The sequence below is a fragment of the Pinus tabuliformis genome, chromosome 9 (genome assembly GCF_031772625.1).
Source record: "Pinus tabuliformis cultivar Carrire ecotype Pingquan chromosome 9, CPIR1, whole genome shotgun sequence".
NCBI classification, from domain to species: Eukaryota; Viridiplantae; Streptophyta; class Pinopsida; order Pinales; family Pinaceae; genus Pinus; species Pinus tabuliformis.
The window spans coordinates 888241047-888264466 of NC_142307.1; the positions used below are offsets into that span (position 1 = coordinate 888241047).

General features: G+C 38.0%; 1 protein-coding gene across 2 annotated transcripts in view; it reads right to left on the reverse strand.

Annotated features, from left to right (window-relative positions):
* Nucleotides 1-2204: 2204 nt before the first annotated feature.
* The window catches only part of TPP2 (tripeptidyl peptidase ii), a 531975-nt gene continuing 510759 nt past the window's right edge, over nt 2205-23420 (reverse strand). For both annotated transcript variants that reach the window (XM_089443702.1, XM_089443703.1), the window contains 2 exons: nt 4686-4880; nt 2205-2942 (listed from right to left, as the gene is read on the reverse strand). In XM_089443702.1, the coding sequence (XP_089299828.1) occupies nt 2784-2942; nt 4686-4880 (354 nt within the window). In that variant the 3' untranslated portion in view covers nt 2205-2783. The remainder of the gene's footprint in view (nt 2943-4685; nt 4881-23420) is intronic.

Here is a 23420-nt window from a genome sequence, read left to right on the forward strand (position 1 = left end):
CCTACTTGAGTCGGCTATCCATAAACCCATCCAATTGTATTAGAGTTGATATCCATAAACCCACTCCCATTTGTTTTCAACCTTATTCAACCTTTTTTTAAGTTGAGTATCACTAAACCCATCCATATTGGTACTTACCATTTCTCTCTATGGCTTGAAAATGTTATAATATTCTCATGTGGCTGTAACTTATTTCATATTATGTCATTAATGCATTTTTTTAGTCATTTCTTATAATACTTGGTTATGGCTAAGGGAAACCTATTGAACTTTGATATGTAAGCTCAATAACCCTTTTGAGGAATGCACACTACTTATGTGGACCCATAATTCTACTTGAGTTTTATATCAATACACCCCTCAATCTTCTTGTGTGATCATGTGATTATTCTTTAAGCCTACAAGGAATATTCCTTTATACAAGTAACTCTATAAGCACTATATCTTTAGCATTCACTTGTTCTTTTACTGTGTTTCTCCCTCATGTGCATCTTTTGGACAACACTAATGCACTTCTTTATGTTGTCTCCTTTACTTTGTAAGTTTTTGGGTTGGTTATTTAGTTCTCTTCGATCTCCTCATCTCTTGTGATCTAAATAGCATTCTCAACCTCTCTTAGGAATTTACACTATTCTTTCTTCTTTTAGTCTTTGTTTGATCACAACTCAAGTTCTCTATTTTTATGGATTTGCGCCCCCATCATTGGTCTTTACTTAAAATGTTGGATGACATGGTCTAATCCATGTTCAAATCAAAACATGTCATGTTGAAACTTCACCAAATATTTGTTGTGTAGGTCACTATAAAACTATGCCTCTACATTTTTTATGAACATCACATTTCTATTCTCCAATCTTCATAAAATTTGAATTTGTCTCTTTCTTCCTTGAAATGATCATCTAGGTTACATTTATGAATTCCAACTTTTTTTTTTAACCATAGGAATTGATAACTTGTTGGAGAGACCTACACTAGGCCAAAGATCAAACAATTGGCTGCCACTATAACTCAAGAGTATATCACATAGCCCACAAACCAAATATATCAATAATTTATGACGTAACAAAGGTTAAGATGTCTAGAGACACACCTACCTTTTGGGGCTCCCAGTTGTGAAGGGGGGCCTACTCTTTTGGCATTTATCATAAAAGGCCAAGTCGCATAGGAAATTTCAACTTGGATGAGGAGAGTGCAAGATCTACATCCCCACCACTTGGCCTATTGCCCCTCCAACTTTAACTTACATGAGTGGTAGTCATTCATGGACAATATGTCCAATATGAAGAACATACATATCAAGGTTGATATGTTACAAAATAAATTCTCATGTGGGTCTTCGAAATTCTCTTTCTATACAATCTACTTGATACATTGATTCTTGTAGAATTCTTCCAATTCTTCTTTAAACAATGTGTACAAATTAGTCCAAACAGAACTTACGAAATGCTATTTTAGCATCTCTTTGTACATGTGATTCATCATACATTGTTGCTGATTAATTGATTGATCTTTTTTAGGATGGACTCGAGATTTCTCTTCAATTACTATAAAGAAATAGGCTTTTTCTTGTGCAAGAGAGATTATTCCTTCTTGCATAATTTTGCAAATAACTCGTACTATTTCTTTTCCACTGCTTAATGATTTCTCTCTCCATCAACATCTATGTTTTCCCAATGAATATCTCACCATTTACTTCATTGTCACATAGAAATCAACAATGGAGTCAATGCTGCTACATAGGGAAATACAAATATGTATTCATCTAATTGTAATCTCATAATATAAACATCCATTCAACCATATACATTCATAAGCAAAATAAGCAGCGAACTGTCAATGCACAACAATCACATAGTGGAAACATAAGCAAGAGGATCATCAGTATTTTATTAACCAAAGTATTCCAAAACACTATGTTGTAGTTGCACTTGCTTTTAAATAGGCCAGCTAGAAGCATCCCTAAAGTTTATAAATTGAAATATTGTTCAGTTCTGGTTGTCAACGCTCAGAGGAGAAACTTGTTAAAATGACTTCTTAATTTATAACTTTATTATTAGTAGCAATAAGTTAGAAGCATGCCTAAATAGATTGGGAAAACGTGCTCACCCAAACTTCAATTTGAGAATTTTTTCAAGATTCAATAGTATCTGAATGGTCCAATGGGCTCTAAATTTTAGGTCAAAACACTAAAAGAAAAATAGATAATTTCAGAAGGCAATTTCATTTCAAATGTCTTGAGCGTGGGCATGCACAATCTTAGCATTGGATTGCAAGGGATTTAAACATGAATATCGACTGCTACATATTCACTACCAGAATATCTCAATAATGACACATCACAAGACTATCGAGGCATAGCATGTTGTCACAATATCCACAACCTGTGATTATAATCCTCGTGAGTGATGCATAGACTACTAAATGTGCTTCTTAAAAAGTGAACCTATCCATTGTTATGTCAAGACCTTTCTGCTTAAATAACGCAGATGCAAAAAATCTAGAGACATAGTAAGAAAACCCTTCTATTTCAACGAACAGCATTGTAAGTTTTTAATGTCGCCCGTTTTAAGATATATACTCCCTTTCATGGACAAGGTACCCGACGGATTAGATTCTGCCATAATTTGACTTCTCTGACCAAAATTATATGCATCTATTTGTATAGCGAAACAATCTCCTTGCCAGAACACTATTGTGGTGGTATATATTCGACTGGTCTCTCTCCAACCAAGATGAGCTTTTACTAACTTAGCATTAGCAAGAATAAAGAAAGAGCAACCGCATTAAAATAGAGGATAATCTGACGGAAAGCTAACCAGAATCCCCACTTTCTCGTATGATACTAGATGAGTCCAACCAATCTCCTCAATCAAGGACAGCCGTAAGTCATAAAGCTTTTTCTCTGGGGGCCTAGAATCATCTTGAATAAGATCATTTAATACCTGAAAAAGCAGTTTGGCAATATGTATAATAAGTCACACTCCTTTGGAAGTCTCCGCAATATGGAAATCAGGGTATTTTAACAACCATGATCTCAGGATTAATCTATGTAGTCTCCCATTTCACGTGAGAAGTGCAAGAGAAATGCATATTAATGACGTTTCTTGCTATACAAAAAGCCTATTGAAATCTTATTTAGAAAAATGCCTGCTTGAAATTATTTTGCATGTCATTTTTTTCATGCTGAAAAGAAGCAAGGTAGAGCTAACACTAGATGACAAGCTGGATGATTCAAATAAGAAAAATTATTAAGTATAAAATTTGGGGTATTCAACAAGGTTCAGATATGGACTACGTGGCTCGCAATAATTTCTAGATGCCAGAAATCAATACACTTTTTACTGTAAACTGCATTCTTTTGTCCGGTAGACTAAATGGAAAAGACAGTAAGCAAACGTCGTAAGAGCTCCTATACAAATTTCTCTTCAAGGTACTGAAGAAAATCAAATCGCAGTGCAAATGATACGATGATAGAGAAGAAAGTTACGAATCGCAAAAGAGATGAGTATTCCTACATGGATGCCCTGCATGCACATAAAAATAAAGAGAAGAGCGATAACCTAACAAATAAAAGAGTGAAATAAATCATAGAAAATAATTATCGCAAAAGATGGAGGCGAGAAGTTCAACTAAAGAGTAGGCAACTGAATGTGACAATAACTAAATCATCTACAAATATCTGCAGACTCTATGCGATTGAAATGTAAAATGATTGCATAATGACATAAGAGAAGATTGAGCAAGAAAAGAGTCCCATTCCATTTCTATGGAAAAATAATTGAGATGGATACTTAAAAAAATACAGAAGATAATTATTTCAAAAGATCGAAACAGGTAATTCCACGGAAGAAAAGACTAGACAACTGAAAGTGAAATCATCTACAGATATCTGTAGACCGTCTATACTTGAAGTATATGATTGCAAAAGAGGGATGCAGGTAGTTCCAGTAAAAATGAATAGACTGCTGAAAGTGAGAATAGCTAAACAATCTACAGATATCTGTAGATTGTATATAATTGAAATATAAAATGACTGCATATTGGTATAAGAGAATGATGAGCAAGAAACAGTCCCGTTCCATGTCCGTGCAAACAATTTTGAGATGGATATTTGAAATTTACAGAATATAATTATTGTGAAAGATTGAAGCGGGTAGTTCCACTAAAGAAAAAGTAGGCAACTTAAAGTGACAATAACTAAATCAACAAATATGACTGTATACAATTGAAATATAAAAATGACTGCATATTGATATAAGAGATAGCTGATCAAGAAACAGTCCCATTCCATTTCTATGGAAACACTTTTGAGATGGATATTTGAAATTGCAAAAGATGGAAGCAGGTAGTCTCACTAAAGAAAGAGTAGAAAACTGAAAGTAACAATAACTAAATCATCTACAGATATCTGTAGACTGTATATAATTGAAATATAAAATGACTGCATATTAATATAAGAGAAAGCCGAGCAAGAAACAGTCCCATTCCATTGTATGGAAACAATTTTGAGATGGATAATTGAAATTTCTGAATGAGAATCGTATAATACTTTGTCAACGGAAGTAATTATAAAATGCACAGGCATATGATTTATAGAAATTTAAAGGCAGCATAAAATTCCACATCAGGAAGAATGGAAATTTACAGACAGCATTGCATCTGTCAGTGTGTAAAATCCAGTTTACCTTGAGAGCGGATCCAAGACGCTTGCAATGCCTCTCACGTACCACTGTCAACAAGCCATATTTATGAGAAGTTGCATCTGCCCATTTGCGAAACTCTGCATAGTTCTCTTCAAACAAATCCCTTTTGTCATCCACTGCCAAGGCAGTGTCACTTTGACTTGGGAAATCATCATCATCTCTCTCTATTTTCTGTATCTGCACCATAAATTTTTTATAGAAGTAAGAAAGACACATAATTATGAAAGTTGGGGAAAAGCATACTACTGTTGTTTTCATAAGTACATCAAAATATATTGCAGACGTAACTGGCATGCTTTTTTACTTGCCACCCATGTATAAAAAATCTCAACTGCTCAGTAAAGTCGGTTCGTTCTTTGGGCATCTCAAGCCCACAAATCCTTCAACCGTTGCCAATTTCTCTTTCATATGCCATATATGTGTCAAGTCAAAGTTTTGGTAGCTAACTCTTTCATTTGGGTTCAATGCTTTATCATAAGACATACCATCTATTGCCTTCAGAAGCGTGAATTACCTTTGCAAATACCCATTCACATTTATGTGAATGTCTACCTTAATTCCCCACAACCAAAACCAAGTAGATGACATGTTCAGAACACTGGCTAACCTCCATACATTATCAAACATTAAGCAGACTCTCGTATCTAATAATCTGGGTAGGCAATTAGTTTCTATCATCTGAGAAGTAGCCTAGGGTAGTAAAATATGTTTCCATAATTTACAGTTGTTTTGAAGCACATAAAACACTTCACAATTCTGCTTAGTTATCTGGCTAATTGAAAACAAATTCTGTTAATTTTTCCACTGTTCTATTCCGTCACAATCACTTTAGCCCAATTTCTCATCTTCAATTAACAATCAATTCAATTTTCCAGTAATGAATAGTAATTGTAGATAGAACAGTAAATGCAATGAACAATAAGAGAATCAAGAGAAATAACAAGAGACACCAGGATTGGTCAAAGACTAGGGAAAAACCCACCATGGGGAAAACCCTTTCAAGTTCTTCTTATTAGATTGTCATAAAATGTTCAGCAAATAGAGTACAATGTTCTAGTTCATCAATCAAAAGTCAATGTCAATCCTTTGACTATCTAGCAAAACCAACCAAACAATATCCAAGAGATGAGCCTCAAAGTCAAATCTGGTCAAAGATTCCAATCTGAAAAAGTCAACAAAATTAAGAGAGAAACAACTTTCTATAGCTCGCAAATCACAGAAAGACAACTTTCGGTAGCTGCAGAATGACGACTTTTGGTAGCTCATAGATCACAGAAAGACAGCTTTCGGTAGTTCGCAAATCACAAAATTTTATGTAGCTCGCAGATTTCAGACTTTCTGTAGCTCGGCCTTGCAATTTCAGAAGCGTACGAACCAATGAATGAATGATGTGATGTGTGATGAGATGCCTCCAAATGATGTATATTTATATGTGGTCAAGGGGGTCGAATTTCCTCTTCCAGGCCGACTTGAACTTTTATGCACGTGGGTTTTCACCTTAAAAGTACATCTTTCCTTAACCAAATTAAAATCTTCCAAGGGCTAGGAGGGGTCTTTCTTGATGAGGAAGGCTGTCTAAAGTAGAGAATTTGTTCTTGAGCTATCAAATTAACACTTCCTCTCAGCTAGGAAGAAATTTCCAACTGCATCCTCAAGTCAAGTGCCATCTTTGCTGAACACTCTCAAGAAGAAGAATTTGACATCATAGGGGAGCTCAAGATACCACCCTTTATCAATAGGCGAGATCTACTTACCCCAAGGGAAAGTATCACACTCTATCCTATTTACCTATGACAATAGGCGAGATCGACTTAAGGATTACACATATCCTATTATTCGTTGATCCTCCATTGAGATCCTTGAGAGTCAAGTGATAGAACACCTGCATCCCATGACTTGAGTGAGATCGACTTACCTACCCGAGTAAGGATCACGCCCTATCTCAAGTCACCTCAACCCATTGCCCAGATGGGGAGGCCCAATCCCATCAAGCCCAACTTGTGGGTAGGATGCCAACTGGGGTATACTCTATCAAAGAAACAATAGGCGAGATCGACTTACCACAAGGGCAAGGATCACACCCTATCCTATTGTTCAAAGGTTCCTCAACCCTAGGAGCCCTTACTGCTCCATTGCTCACCCTAGGAGCTCAACAAAGGGGAAGAGCACACTTAGTGTTCTCGATCAGCCAAGACCCTTACCCAAAAGAGTCACATCTATCAATCCAAGTTGTTCTCTAAAGACTAAGAACATCCATTGTGGCAAAGCCTTGATGAATATATCTACTATTTGCTCATCAGTCGAAATGTGATGGAGCCTTACTGCTCCGCACCATATCTTGTATATAGTGATATCTAATCTCAATATGCTTGGACTTGTCCTGAAACATAGGATTCTCTGCCAATCGGATCCCACTCTTGTTGTCACAATATATCATGATTGTATCCAAGACTTGCTCAAACAACTCTCCAAAGAGCTTTCTCAACCATACTACCTCATAGCTAGCCATGCCAGCAACAATGTACTCTACCTCAGTCGTGCTCAAAGCTACAGACTTTTGTTTCCTGCTCATCCAAGATATCATGGTAGAATTCAAACTAAAGCAAAACCCTAATGTGCTTTTCCTATCAATAACATTTCCAACCTAGTCAACATCAATGTAACCATGAAGTCGTACATCTTTGATAGTATATCTCAGACCAAGGTTAATCATCCCATGCAAATATCTCAGTACGTGCTTGGCCGCAACCCAATGTGCATGAAGGGGCTCAGTCATGAATTAACTCAAAGTGTTCATTACAAAGCATATATTCGAATAGGTGTTCATAAGGAACATCAATGCCCCAATCAACTGTTGGTACTCAAAAGGATTTGCCAAATCAGGTCTAGCAACATCTCCGCATAACTTCTCGAAGTTCATTTCCATTAGTGTGGCCCAATGGGTATAGGAAGCGCACAACTTGGGAAACCCTGAATGAGATAGCGCAATCCCATCTCTCTCAATTCCATACTTATCATTTTCCATCTCACATTATGAACCCCACATTCCACCTCCCTTCTTTGGGTTCAACTAACCATTGGTTCTTTGGGATTTGGCACCATACATCCTTGTACCTATGTATGACCTAAAACTTGGCCCTGGGATGTTGATGTAACTGAACGAACACGAAAAGGCACATGATGGCCACAAGAAAAAACAATACAAGATCAAAATGCAAAAGATGGCTAGGACATACACATTAGCACGTGAGAAAAAGCCTAGCATGGGCTCTACCTCACTCGTTATGGCCATCACCTAATTCCTGAGCAAATGTTTCTCTTCATATTATGAGAAGGAACCCTTGCATGCCCCTGTGAAAATTTCTGAATCGAACAAGTAAGAAATCCTAATGTAGTAAACTGATTTGCATTACCTACTCGTGTTCTTCATTTAACAAGTTATTTTCAGAAATATTCGGAAAATATTAATGTAAATACACTGTAGCCTACACCAATATACAGATCAAGTACTGAAAAATAAATGAGACAAACACACAAAGGACACACTTATTTTTGGACTAAACGTCCCCAGAAAAACCCAATGTGGGAAAACCGGTGCAATAGCTCTGAGGGTTTTCTATTATTAAGTAAAATTTCTGAATACAAATGTTGGTTGCCCTCCCGGCAAACCAGTGACAGAGAGGTACAATGGTAGAAAACCTGAGTGAGTTTTACCTCACTTCACTTGGCAGATTTCGGCTAATACGGCAACAAAACTGGCTGGCATCAGCTACAACTGCGCTCCCCCTTCGCAGTAATTGTGTGGGCCTGCATGGAGCTTTTTGAGGCTTTGCGTCAGCTCTTCTGGCCATTGCATCAGCTTTCCCTAGCAGTTCCGATAGTTCCGACACTCTGTGTGGAAGGCATCTCTCTCCCTCTACGTTGGCCCTTCTGGGTTTGCGTTAAGGCTCTCCTAGCTATTGTGCTGCCTCCACAAGCTTCTCTCCGCCTCTCTGTTTGTATTCCTGAACTATCACTGCCCCTCAGCTGCCAAGTCTCCCCTATCGATTTCCCTCCTGAGAACTTCTCATCTCAAAAGATCGATTTCCTCAATCTCTCTGTGTGTGTTCTCCGACTGACCCCAAGCCTTTCTTTATATTTTTCCTGTTGAGAAATCAACATCCGTGATCTAATCTCTAATCAACGACTAAGATTAAATTAGACTTGATCCTCGTCTCTTAGAAGCTTCTCACCCAAATTTTCATTAATACCCATTAATATTTTATTTTTCCTAAGTTTAGAGTCTAGACTTAGGAACCCCATTAAAAATATTAATTATTTTAATAAAATACAATCCGGGTGGAATTTCACCAAATGATTTTTGGGTCTTGGAGATCTCATGTGTTCTAGCCCCTCCACAAAATTTCGGAGCTAAAGCACATCCGATGCTACCAAAAAATCAATAGTCCCAACCTCTGGTGGGTAAATGAGTTGCCTCACCATTAAGGGGGTAATAATTGCTTTACATCATACCAAGCAAGCTCTAACCCTTTGAGCTATGAGCATTAACACAAAGAAAAATCAAGAAAAAGTTAAAGGCGCACAAGAGAGGTGGAAAAACAAAGGCCGAGTTAGTAACTCATGCATCCATGATTGCTCCCTCCCCACATCTATATGCCCAGGATGAGGAGACCATCTTAGTTGGTCCCTTTGACCATGGCACTTATTCCCCTACATTCCATCCATATTCAAATGACACCTATTAATTGAAAGGTGGACCAAGGACATGCCATTTCTCCTTAAGGGTTGGAAACACCTAATAGGGTGGCCTATTAACCACTCCTACCTAGGGAGATAACACCATTGCAAGTTCAAAGCCTTAATTTTAAAATGGAAGCATTCCTTGAAGTGTCAAATTTTCCATTACTTTCAAGCTTGGTTCCCTCAGATGCAAAAACGATTAAATGTACCTGATGTAGTTGCTAGTACTAGATATTGTGTAAATGTCAAGTGGTTCCACAACCATGGCTTCGGCAACTTAACTAGGGCCCAAGTCTCGTCGAGGAGCATATTGACACACACAGGTGGGGCGTTGAGAGCCATGGATCTCTAAGCTATAGCAGAACATCACACATAGCTATGAGCACCTCCAACACCCATAACATTCTAACACTTTGCCCTACATTGATGGCTTTTATCGGATGATGCACTTGGACCCAACATGCCCCTAGTCGACTTAGCACTTCATTAGGAATTGGCAACTGATCCAAGGCCTAGACGAGGATGGTCTCACACCTTGAGACATGGGAGGGCTAGCACCACCATGAGAGCCCTCAATGTTGGAGCAAAGACAACGATTTTGACCACCTGGAGACCCAAAAGAGCACTTTCGTGCCCCAAAATCAAAACTTGGCTCCACAGAGGGAGATTGACAAAGACCCAAGAGCCAACCCCTAGGAGGTGAATTTAGAGGGCCTCTACTCACATGATGGCCCCCTAAGCCGTCAACACTTGCCCTAAGCAAGCCTACACATGGATGACGTTAGCTTTATCTCTCTTACGACTCACACGTGTGGGCTAGTTAGAATTTTATTCATTGGCTACTAGGTTGCCTTGTGACCTATCTTGTTAGTAGCACAATATTTTATTGTTTTGGGGGCTATTAGGCTAAAATAGGAACTCAAACTCCTCATATAAATAGAGGAGGAACTATTTCAACTTATCATTAGCACATACTTGAGATTTTCGACCTCTCTAGCTGAATTTGACCTTCTCTCTTGTGGAGAACTTGGAATCTATGAATGCATTTTGACATTTGGAGCTGATTTGCTCATCTTTGGAGCCATTCTTTGGATCAATGGGTGGAATGTTTGCGTGTTATCTTGTAAGTGAACTAAATTGTTGAATTCTATTTTCCACATGTAATAATGTTGATTCTAGGTTATGCTAATTGTTCCCTAATTTGTTGAAGATATATTGATTAGTATCTAGATGATCTATTGCAAGCATTATTCATTGCATAATGTGTTAATGAATTTGCCATTGGTGAACCTTTGTTGGCTCTCCCATGAAAATCCATTATCCTTTGCTTAGATAATTGCTTGAAGATTTGGCTGCTAGGGCATCAAAATTTCGACCTCCTTAGAAACTTATTGGTTGTCCTATCAAATCATAGAATCCATTCTCCCAAAGGACGAGGGACTGGTCTACTTGGCTAGTGATCAAACACCTTCTTATTCCATGAATTCTTCTCTCTATTTTCAGCCTCTTCAAGGATAAGCTCATGAACTAGGGCTTAGTGTGAATCCCTAAGCAAGGAACATTTTGGGGGTTGGAGAGCCTAAACATCAAGAGGAGGATATTTGCCACAAAATCTCTCCTTTTGGTGGGCATCCAGTTGAATCTTATCCATAAATTTCTTTTCCCTAGTTTGTAGCCCTAGGGTAAAACCCTAGTTTGTGTTGCTTCAACTTAGAGGCTTGTTTGAGGGTTTCATTCACCCTTTTTCATTGAAAATCACTACTGGAAACCCTTCCCTTGATTCTTGGCTTTGGGTCCTCTAACACTCAACCAATTCGTAAAACCCTAGGTCATAGTTTGCCCTCCCTTGGTCTCTATATAGTAAGCAAATTGCCTCCAATTGGAGCCTTGAGCCATTGTTGCGTCTTTCTTGTAGAGTATTTATCTAAGTTAGCTTGTACCCTAACACTTGAATATCTATCTTAGGTGACCTACTCACATACCGAGACTCCTCCCATCCGTGAAACTCCAAGCAGGGGGTTTTGGTTGTGGTGATAGTGGGCCATCACCCCATTGTTGTCACTTGGTCTAGTTTTAGCCTTGTAGGGCACCCCATCTCCAAGCCTCGCCAGATTTTGCGGCAAAATAGTCTTTGGAGAGGAAAATGGCCCTCCTGTACAACTAATTAATCTCGAATATTACAATGTAGGAGATTTTCAAGCTAAGTGTACAAAATTTAAATGGCATGAGCGTTGAAACACTTAATCAAAGGGCTTCCCAATGTGGTATTGAGCCTCCAAAGATCCTTCAACTCAAGAAAACCACCTAAACCGTCCTCCAAAAGTGGGCACTGTTACCCACCAAAATGGGTAACGCCATAGGAGAAAACATTTTCTCTTATATTGGACAGCCAACTAGCGATCATCCCTACACGTTTTCTCTACCATATGCACTGGTCATGCACCTCTCACCATTTGACATTGCTCTTGGATGGTGGGCTACCACTCAACAAGTACTTTGTCTGTTTTGCAATCAAGTGCTTTTACTTAATGTTTTGAGCATTTTAACATGAATAAAGGGGTGATCTAGATGATTGACTGATCTTGACTGTAAACTTGTTCTCGCACGTTATTAGGGGGGTTAGCCCTAGTCCAATGGGACTTGCTATAAGGCCTTAGGGACATAGGAGGGGAACTACTTGGGAAACTTGGATTGAAGTAGCGTGTCCATTACCTTTTCCATACTTAACCTTTTCCATGCCACATCATTTCATTTGATATTGTTTCCATCCTTTGGGTTAGCTATCATTGTTTTGTTGGTATTTGGCATTCACATCCACATCCTTGGGTCGAGCCAAAAGAAATTTCCCTAGAGGTTGATGCAACTAAAAGAATGAAAAAGCATAAGATGGACACAACAAAAGAAAAATAAAGTTAAAATGCAAAAGATGGCTAGGGAAAAATTTAGGGTGTAGGAAAACACCTAGCATGAACTCAACCCCCTCGTTAGCCATCACCTGATTCTTGAGCACTCGATGTTCCATCTCATTGAAAGGAATTTGTGCATGTCCCAACCTTGATGAGAGAGAAACTGTCTCATCTTAAGAGGTAAAGCAAATGCTACACCATGAAAAACAAGCTTTGATCCTTGAGCTATGCACCAATTAAAAAACATTATAAAAAAGAAGTAAAAGGCACACTAAAAGGGTGGAAAAAGTAGGCCAAGAGGGGTGACTCATGCCTCCGTGATTGCTCCCTCCATTGCATTTATAAACCTAGAATGTGGACTCTCATTAGTTGGTCCCCTGACCATGGCACTTGGCCATGAAGTGCTTCCCATCCTTTGCCAACTATTCTCACTAACAACTATGGATTGAAGGGTTGACCTTGGAAATGCCACCTCCCCTTGGGTGTTGGAAACACCTAATAGGGTTGACTACTTAGCCACCCCTACAAAGGTAGCGAACACCTTCTCAAGACTTGGTCTAGTTAGATATTTGAAAGTGATCTTGTTTTGCAGTATTAACATGGCCTTGATATTTAAGTATGGTCCACTTAAATGCATTTATGGTCTTAGTCTCTAATGATGGTTGCTTTCATTAAATTTGAGATGGTTTTGCTAGGTAGTCTAAAGCAACTGAGGCCTTGAGGGAACCCTCCTCCATGTGATCCCTAGGTCATACTACACTCCTGGGGAGCATGATGATCTTCCAGATGCACCATTGTTCCTATGCAGCAGAGCGTTGGGCACTTTGATGATCTTAGTAGTTGATAGATACCCCAAAGCACCTGCAGATGCTAGAATGTTGAGCTTCTCTAGCTTGCCACGGAGGATTCTTCATGATGTATCAATGGACCCATCACGCCACTAAGCTGACCTTGATGCTGCTTGATGGGCATGCCTTGATCTAGAGCCCAGATGATGATGGTTATCTACTTGGATTATTGAGGAGGGCTTGTTGCACACTACATTGTCTACTTGGCACCCATAGAGATGACCCAAGACATCCACAACTAGATTTTGGACACATGGAGATGTTTTGAGGCTTGATTAGAGGACCTTCCCTCAAATTGAGGATAATCATGACATTTGGAGAACTTTGTAGCCCTTCTAGTGCATTTTTGGAGCATTTTGAGCCCTAAAAGGCCATGACGTCATCCTTTTTAGATGCTTGACTCATATGTGTGGGATTTATTGGCATATTTTGTTGTTGAGCTAGCAGGTTAGCTTGCAACCCAATTTCACATTATGTCTACTCAAAATCAAACTTGTAAGGCTCTTAGTTAATTATTAGAGGTGATAGACATCATATAAATAGAGGATCACCTATTTCATTTGTTCAACATCACACTTATGGATTTTGGCCTCTCTAGAAGAGCTCGACTTGCTTCATTGTACTTTGCTACTTGTGGAGATGTGATTTTATGTGGATTTTGGTTGTCGGAGAGTAGTTTTTGTTGTGGAAACATCATATTGGGATTGAAAGAAGGTATGTTTTTGAATAGATTGTGAGTATTTTGTTGAATATCATTTATGATTTTGCATGTAATAAATTATTGCCATTGTTTTTATTTTTCTTTGTTTAAATGCATACGTTTGTTCAAAATTTTTGGTAATTATTGCATGCTAAATCCTTTATCCTTGAATTCCCTAGAAAACCTCCTAGTGAGCCTTTTTCTAGTGAATTTCTCCCCTCATCAAATGATAGCTATGGTTAAGACGTCAAAACTAGGGTTTCCCCTCTTACTCCTTTCAAAGATTTGATATTTCCGTTGTTAAAGTTCCTAAGGCTCCATCACCCAAGTAGGGAAAAAACACTTGCATCCCTCATGATGATCAAAACCTTGAAAATTTTATCTTTTTCCCCTCTTTCTTATCTTTTCAGCCCTTTAAGGCAAGCCACTAGGGCTAGGACAAGGACCTTGTGTGACCTTGTCAACTCAAAATCTAGGCTTTCCTTGGTGGAAATTGCCAAATTAGGGCTGATGTCATTAAACCTAGGCAATTTAGGCCTCTTGAAACCCTAGTTCAATAAAAAGGCACCAACTTAGGGCTAATTGAACATTTGTCATTCCATTTGTTGATCATACCTTTCAAAGAAAACCTTTTCCTTGTGCTTGTATGCTTAAATGTACTATTGTTGAATAATATCTTGAAACCCTAGGCTTCATGTGTTATTTCTTGGGCTTCTTTATAGGTACGTTGCTCCTTTACACATAGAATTGTTCCTTATTCCAAGTGAGAAGTCCCTTGATCAAACCTCCTTTACATCACCTTAATCTTATTTACTTAGAATACCTTTAGGTGATATATACTAGAAATCTCCCATGTGAAATTCCACTAAAGTGCAAGAAGTGGAGTGCTAAGGTGACCGTGGTGGCTACCCCATTGTTGCATTAGGGTGTAGCACTTGCCTTGTGAGCCCTCTCATAAGGCCTGCTAGATTTTGAGGCAATAGGCACAAGAACCACCAAAGCATCCAAAACATCATCCGAAAGGAGTTGTTCTAATGTGCAAGTAACCCTCTTCAAGCCAGACACTCTCCATCATGAGGTCTTCTTTAGACAACATGCCCTCAAAGTATTGGTGAGCTCCTTTAAACAATCGATTAATGAAAACAAACCCCTTCAAGTCTTTATGTGTAAGTCAGCTCATAAAATATTTTCACATTCACATCAACATTAACCTCAAATAGGGGTTGGTTCTAAGTGCCCAACTTAGGTCAGCTCCATTCAAAATTTATTAAGACTTCATTAATGTAGGTCAACTTAGCATTACCTTAGCTAAGGTTAGAGACATTTGAGATTGCATGATACATCATTCCATAGTACCACACACACATATATACTTCATCAACTTATTCTTGTATAGGAGATTTGCGTTGGGCCTCTCTCATAACTTTGAACAGTGGACAAGGCTTAAGCTTCTTTCCTATACACACGGAAACACATCTCAAAACAACACACTGAATCTGCAAACAGAAACTCCAAAACATGCCTCAGAAGTAGCGCCTTAGTGTTGCTGCTATGATTGCGCTCTTTTCAAAGTCTCTTCTTCAAAAGTGAAGCTTCATTGACATTCTGTTCCTATCCATTCTTCTTGTTGTTCCTGCAGAGATCTGCCAAATTTAAAGTTCCTACTATGTTGTTACAAATAGTCTCTGGCTTATGGGATTCATACCAGTCAATGTTAGGCCTGCCAATCAACTTGAGTTCAAGATAATCAACGCTCTTAGAATCCCTTCGAGAACCAAGATTTTGGTGATCTTTGTATCGCTTCCTCACAAAGTTCAAATATGAGGTACCCTTTTTCCATTCACCATAATTTAACAGCCAAAGACTGTTATACTGTCATACCCATTGGGTCATCCAAATCTGCTAATGCTGAGTGAGAATAATGCTTAGAACTCCTTCCAAATTTATTTCGGTAACATTCCTTCCAACATTCTATCATGAACAAGAAGAGGTGCTACTTTTTCATCAGCACATGACCCTGGATCAAGATCAACTGCATCAATATCTCTTATCCCAGTCATGACACCCCAATCATTCTGGGAATGCAATCCAGTCCTATTGGGAAAAGTAATAATTTCATCAAAACAACAACCCAACTGCATTCCTAAATGTTCAACGGGATCAAAACTAGGATGTTAGATTTTGAAACCCCTTGATCACTCATTATTACCATGAGGGTAGTAGTATAAAACTTAATCCAGGAGCATTTACAACCCAAGTCCTCCAAAGTAATATTAGCACCATACATCTTTCTTCATTGCGTCATGCAAGGTACTTCCAAAGTCAGTTATAGATGCAAAACTCTCCCTTCACAAATAGTTTCAGGACCTTCATTTTGTCTTAGACAAAAAGCTGGGTAACAGTACGTATCCTGTCTAGGTAAGGACAATCATACTTGGAGAATTCTTTCCTGTCCATAGTTGTTGAGGTCTTTGTGCTTTCCTACAACCCTTGGTAATCAAGACAGTTAACCAATTATTTGGTGAATCTCCTTTGTTCACTATGTAAGAACCTATAATACCCATAGATTCCTGCTTTTAATTTTGTTTTTTATAAAATTTTAGTAGGACTCGGATAATTTCATCCTCCCTATTTGCTTTGTTCTTTTCATCTTCTTGACTCCATATGATCCGCAAACTATTGGGGATATTCCATTGGAGAATTTGTTGCAACATATCTGATAAATTATTAAAAATCTGAAATCTACACTATGAGGATTAATTTTCTTAGACTTATGGGTTTATTAAGTTACCATTTTTATGCATGCAATATAGAAAATGCAAAAAATAGAGAAAGATGAAAAAAAATGCAATTACTCACAACCAATGTTCCACCAAGACTCCGGGACGGGGAGACACGGGTGCAGGGAGATGCACAAGGGGGACGTGTGGGAGTACCCTCAAATTTTAGGGAAATTTAGGGAATCTAATTTTTTTTCTTTTTTAATATATATATATATATATATATATATATATTTCAAATTCATATTCAATAATGAAAGCATAAATACAATGATACATACATAATTGAATTAAATAATGAAATACATTGATCCATACTCATCATCCTTACTAATACATACATGATTCATCCATAGACGACGATATTCAATAATGAAATACTTTGATCCATATTCATCATTCATTATTCACCATTCTAGAATCTACATTGATTTAAAAATTAAATTCATCATTCATCATTCTAGATTCTAAATTGATTTAAAATTAAAAATCATCATTCATCATTCTAGAATCTAATTAGTAATAAGCAAAATAGACTATAATAAATACTGAAATATGAAGACTGGAATAGTAAATTGATATAACTAAAACTCAAAAATAGTGGAGTGATGAGTCTAAAATTCACTCTAAAGTACATAGAGGGCTTGGTGCTCTTGATTAAATACTAATTCCATACCCTTGTACATGACAAAATGCAATGGAAACATTGCAATCCATCGAATCCCGAATTCCTAAAACACTGTTAACTCTGCTGGATTTTGAGTGAGACCTAAAATTCTACTTTCTCCATATGAAATCCAAGGAGGTCGGAACCACTCTCAAACATCCAGAGTCATTTGATGGTAATGTTAAAAATTTAAAAGGATGAGAATGAAAGATAAAGGAGAATGCCACTTTTACTTTAAGAATTTAACATTACCATGAATTGCATAGCATTAGTAGGGCAATAAGGTCAAATACTAGGTTTCCCTTGTCATAAATCATTGTTTACAAGCAAATTGAAGGGGGGACGCATAGTCCATTTTGAGGGAGGATGCCCAGGTGTCTCCCTTTTGGGTTGCCGCGTCCCCCACACTAGGGAAACATCCTCCTTTGCGTCTCCCCACGTCTCCCCAAAAGGAGGACATGGGGAAACGTTTCCCCAGACGTCCCCCCATCCCAGGTGCGTGGGGAATGCGCACTCGACCATGGGGGACGTGTCCCCGTGGAACACTACTCAGAACCATAATAACACAATATATGACATGACTGGCCCTTTTGAGAGAAAACCTAGCTAGAAGGTGAGGTTTCTCTTCTATCTTTTTCTCTAAAAGGAAATGGATGGAAGTACAAAGAAGTGAGACTTATAGCCCATGGGATGGCACAATGCACAAACCCTCTTTGTTTAATCTCACCTTGACCACTCTTGGGTACTTTGCACATAAATGCACTTGAGTTGAATGGAACTCCTTTTTCTCCTAGTGGCCCGGTTATATCACAACCTGATAGCCTACTACTAGTTAAATTTGACTCCTTCAACTCTTAACCAGAGTTACAATATTGACTCTTCAAGAGGCTTCTTCATCATCACCGCATGGTTAGCTCATTTTCCATGAATAATGGGGTTAACATGGTATCCTCTCAAATCATGGTGGTCAAAACAAAAAAAGTCAACTTCTGAGTGGCATAACTTTTGCATACAAACATCGATTGAGGCAACTCTTGAGTCATTGGAAAAGTATCTATGTGTGGAATAGTGCTAGGGGATGCAATGCTTAAGAAACTGAGTTTTAACCCCCCAAAAAACATTGTTAGATGCCTCAAACTGCTTTCGAAAGGTTTTAGAACCCAATTAGCCAAACTGGGACCCATTAATAAAAATGGTCCTATGAGTTGATTCAACTTTTTGCACTCTAAAAGCATCAATATGGATGAAAAATAGTTTAAGGATCCATTCTGATGATACCTCCACATTTTGTGAGGATTTTCATCCCCAAAATTTTCTACTGAATTAGGTGAGGAAATTTTCAACAACCTTCTCTCAAGTGTACCATTTAGCCTTGCCTGGAAGCTGTCCTTTCAACCCAATCTACAAAAGGTCAGTCTTCCCTTGTCTTGTAGTTGTGGAGCTCTTCTGCAAAACTATATCTTCTGTCAACTTCGCCTAAGCATCTGGTGCTAAATCCTCTACAAATTGTAAGGCTTGTTCCTCTTCCGAATCTAGCATGGAAGGCTCATTGAGTTTCATATTCTTTCTGATCTAGTATGGAAGGCTCATAGAGTTCCATATTCTCTACCTTCACTACTAAGTAAATGCACATGTAGTGGGGTAGATTGAGTCTATAGAAATTATCTCCCACCTTTTCTACTATCTCAAAGGGACCATATCACAAGAACTTAATTTTCTTACTAGGATTCTATAGCCGCTTCTCGCTCAACTATAACCATACTCTGTCTCCCACCTTGAAGGACTTCTTTATTTTGTGCTTATCATGCCTAGCCTTGTGTTTTTCCTGTGACTTCTACAAAGTCTCTTGTACTTGTAGATGGATTTTCATGATCTTCTCAACAAATTTTTCTGCCCTTAAAGCATTCCCTGTAAGATCCTTTGTCACTCCTTGCTATCCATATGCAATATCCAAAGGTGAAGGGTGGAAAATATCCAAACAAGTTTCAAATGGGGACTAAGCTATAAAAGTGTGAAATGCTCGGTTATAAGAGTGTTTAATATCTACCATATTTTCATCTCATGTCTTTAGATGCTTTTGATTGTAACCCCTCAAAAGTTGCACTGAAGTTCTATTCAATGTTGACTACTTATGTTTGCTCATTTGTCCCTGAATGGAACAGTGTAGACCTCTTCAATTTCGTGTCCATCTTATCTCATAATGTAGTCCGCTCAAAAGGCACCGAGAAATCTTGTGTCCTTGTTCAAAACAATGCCATTCGATATCCCAAATTGCACCCTGACCTATCCAAAGAATAAGTTCGTTGCTTCTTTAACATCAATGGTCTTTTTACAGGCCATTAGAACACACATATTGCTGAATCTATCAACTACCACAAACAGGTAGTCATATCCCTTTCTCGTCGTTGGTAAACCCCCCACATAGTCCATGGAAATCCTTCCTCGAGGATGAGTGGTTACAAGAAAGGGATGATATAGACCTTGTTTCCTACTTCGAGGCTTGTCGATACAACAAAGCATGCATCCCCTTATGAACCTTTCTACCTCTTCTTGCATCTCAACTCTGTGATGTTCCTTTTCTAGTGTTCCTTATGGCATGGTTAGAATGGAATTTCAGGGTTGGAGGCAGACAGGTCACAAGTGCTGGTTTACGACCTCAGCGGGCCCAGGGTATTTTGGAGATGTTTTATGGGGTCTGGAGGAGTTCACTTGCCATATCCCATCATCAGGATTGATTCCACACAACTTTCTTCTCGTTCCATTGCATTCTGATAATTCCCGCAAAATGGGATTATTATTGTGCCTAACTCAATTAATTATGCTTAAGGTGGCATTCCGAGAGGAATACTTGACGAAACACCTTAGCGTAATAGTTCATTGGAACTGGAACGAGAAGATCTACAGGATGGGATGGTTAAAAGTAATTTTCAGTGACCTGAGGAGGCATGGTGGCCAATTTACAATTTTCCCACATTAAAAAGATATTTTAATAACAAGGAAATGTGCTCAATGATTAAAATAATAATGAAATAGGAGCTTCTAGAGGGGCCCATCAGATCTATAAAAAGAGGAGGAGGAAGCCAAGACATCTTGGATTTGATCTTTCTTCTTGTATGAGAGGTTTGAGAACATAGTTCTCTACTTCATTTGTAGCCCCAGGACAGAAACCCTCAGGTGATTTAGTGAGATTGGGCGAGTACCCATCTCCCCTTGGTGAATTCATCCAGAATTCACAGGAGAGCTTAGCAGTTGCATCTCAGTTCAGTTTTGGAGGGTTGGTTTCAGCATTGGAGCAGATTATTTTTGGAGACCAGATTATCTATCTCAGCTATTTCAGTTGTATCATCATGTACACTCTTTCCAGTTATTTATTATAATGAAAGCTGAGATTATTTCTGCTCATCGTATTATTGAATTGCATGCACTCTATTGGTTATGTTTTACATGGCAATTTTTCTGTTAAATGAATGGTAATTTTATGGAGAAATTCTGGTTGAGTTAGATTTTTGCAAAATTAGTCAAATATCTCGTTTGGGATATTACAATGGTATCAGAGCTGGTGTTCTTGCCAACCTGACGGTTAATTGCAGATTGTTTGAGGGTTGATCAAGCTCGATGTTGATGGAAAATTATCACATCTGTAGAAAATGTTCTACAAAATTTCTTATAAATTGTTGGAGGTGTAATAAGAGTTCAACAAATTGGTCCAATGATATGAGTGAGCCTGCATATTAAAATTCAAAAGGGCATGTGATTTTATTAAGAGGGGCCATGAAAGTTTTTATCAAAGTCTAAAATTATGAGATCATGGATTAATTTTTATTGCCATCAAGTTTTTGAAGAAGCGAGCTATATAAAGAAGGCTGAATTTTAAAGAGGGTTGAAAATTTATTTGCTTTGGGCCAAGTTATAAATATAACATTTTGAAGGCCATTAGTATTAAAGTGTGTAGGCACAAGCAAGGTGAAATGCGGGATTATGTGGAAGCCGTAAAATTCGAAGTCGCATCCGAGCATTGATCTCTAGGGCCAAGATCCATTTCCAAAGGAATCGATTTCCTCATCCACTGCTCAGGAATTGAACAAGACGAACACTAGAAAAGCCGAAGGAGCCAGTTACTTGCATGAGAAATTGGGATAAGTTTATCTATCCATCGACTCATTACCCAAAGGCCAGAGATTTGAGCTTGAAAGAGGACACAGTCATTGCTCAGGTGTTCCATTGTGTTGACCACTCCATGTCAACTACCCCATAGCTGTACGTCTTTTCATGCATGGATTTCCATCATGTCTGAGCACTCAAATAATCCATAGATTCACCATTATCAACTATGTATACACTGGAGTTTTGTAAACCCATTCTACATTTTGTAATGTAAATGATTCTAGTAAGACAAATGTATGTAACAACTTAGGTAAATTTATTTTCTGACAATGATTTCTATCCTAGGAGGTTTTTAGTCTCACCGATTCATGCGTGTTTCTAAACACGGATGATCGACAGAGTTTTTCCCTCCAGCCTGACCCCAAAGCTAGGGTGGATTTTGTCATCAAGATTTTAAATGAGTCCTAGTGTTATTTATCGAGTCTATGTAAAAGTGATTTGAGAATAATTCTAACTATTTAGTTAGATTAGTTTTTTACAAGTCATTTAGTCTACTAGATCATATTTTGTGTTGCAGAAATGGGTAAATGTTGAGGGTCTGTAACGTACGAGTGTTCCCCCCTTATGGGTTAGAAATGTAATATTTTATGTAAAAAATATTTAGTGCATGGTCCTTCATAGTTAGACACCATGGCTAAATATTAGAGGGTTGGAAAAATTAATAATCCCCTCATGAGTCAATTAATTAAAATTTCTGGCTAAAATAAATTAAAACGCTAAAGCCAAAAATTTAATTAATTTAAGTCCTAGGAAAAATTAAATTCTCCAACATTTAAAATTCGTGGGTTTTAAAGTTTTTAATTTTTGGAGGTCCTCGGCCAAGGGAATATTGAAAATTTCAAGACATTTTGAACCCTTGAGCAATAGTAGTTAAGTCAAAGTCAACTTTTTGCGTCAATCAATGTTACTTGGGAGCGGGAGTGGGAGCGGGGAGCGGGAGCGAAAACGGGAGCAGGAGTGACCATTTTCAGAAGCTCCCGATTTGGGAGCGAATCCGGGAGCGATTTTTTAAAAATATATATATTTTTTAAATTTTTTAATTTTTGATACATATATGTCAACAAAAACATGTAGAATGATGAAATAGACATAAAAAACATAAAAAAACATAAATTGATCATTGAACCATATCACATCAATCATCTAGAAATTATAATCGTCATCAACCATGTCCACAAGTTAGTAAAATACATATTACAACTGCAACATATTGAGTCTTATAAATCATGATTCATCAAATTCAATATTAAAGTTTCAACTTCAAGCTTTCAGAATTGAAAATTCAATAACATTTATCATCATTGATCACCAAAGTTGTACTTGTAAGCCAAGTTTAACAATTACAAGAAGTAATATCGAAGATATTTCTAAGTCCTAACTTCTAACTGTTAACATGATATGAAATGTTAAAAATTTATAAAATGAAACATGAATAATGAGATGAAATGAAACAACTTTAGTCTTTCACAAAGCATCATATTCATAATTCACAATCATTACCAATGAGTTATAATTGCAAAGGCCCAACTTCAAACTTCAAATTTTCATTGTCACAGTGATATAATGTTTACAAAAAATATCATAATGATATGAAAGAGTCAAGAGTCAAGAGTCAAGGACTCAAAACTCAACAGTTATGAAAACTAAAGTCTAATAGAAACTAAAAAAGACAAGTAAACTGTAAATCTACATGTGGCCCTTGCCACGAGAGTCTCCAGGAGTATAAGCAGGTCGTGGTGGTCTTCTAGGAGTCTCCCGCACAGACCGACGACCAGAACTAGAACCTCCACGCGAGGGTGTCGATGGAGGTGGCGACAGCAATGGAACAAGACTCGGGCCTCGAGCACTGCTACTGGATGGTGGAGGTGGAGGTGGCATGGCTGCTGCAGCTGCTTCATTTTCATCCCTTACA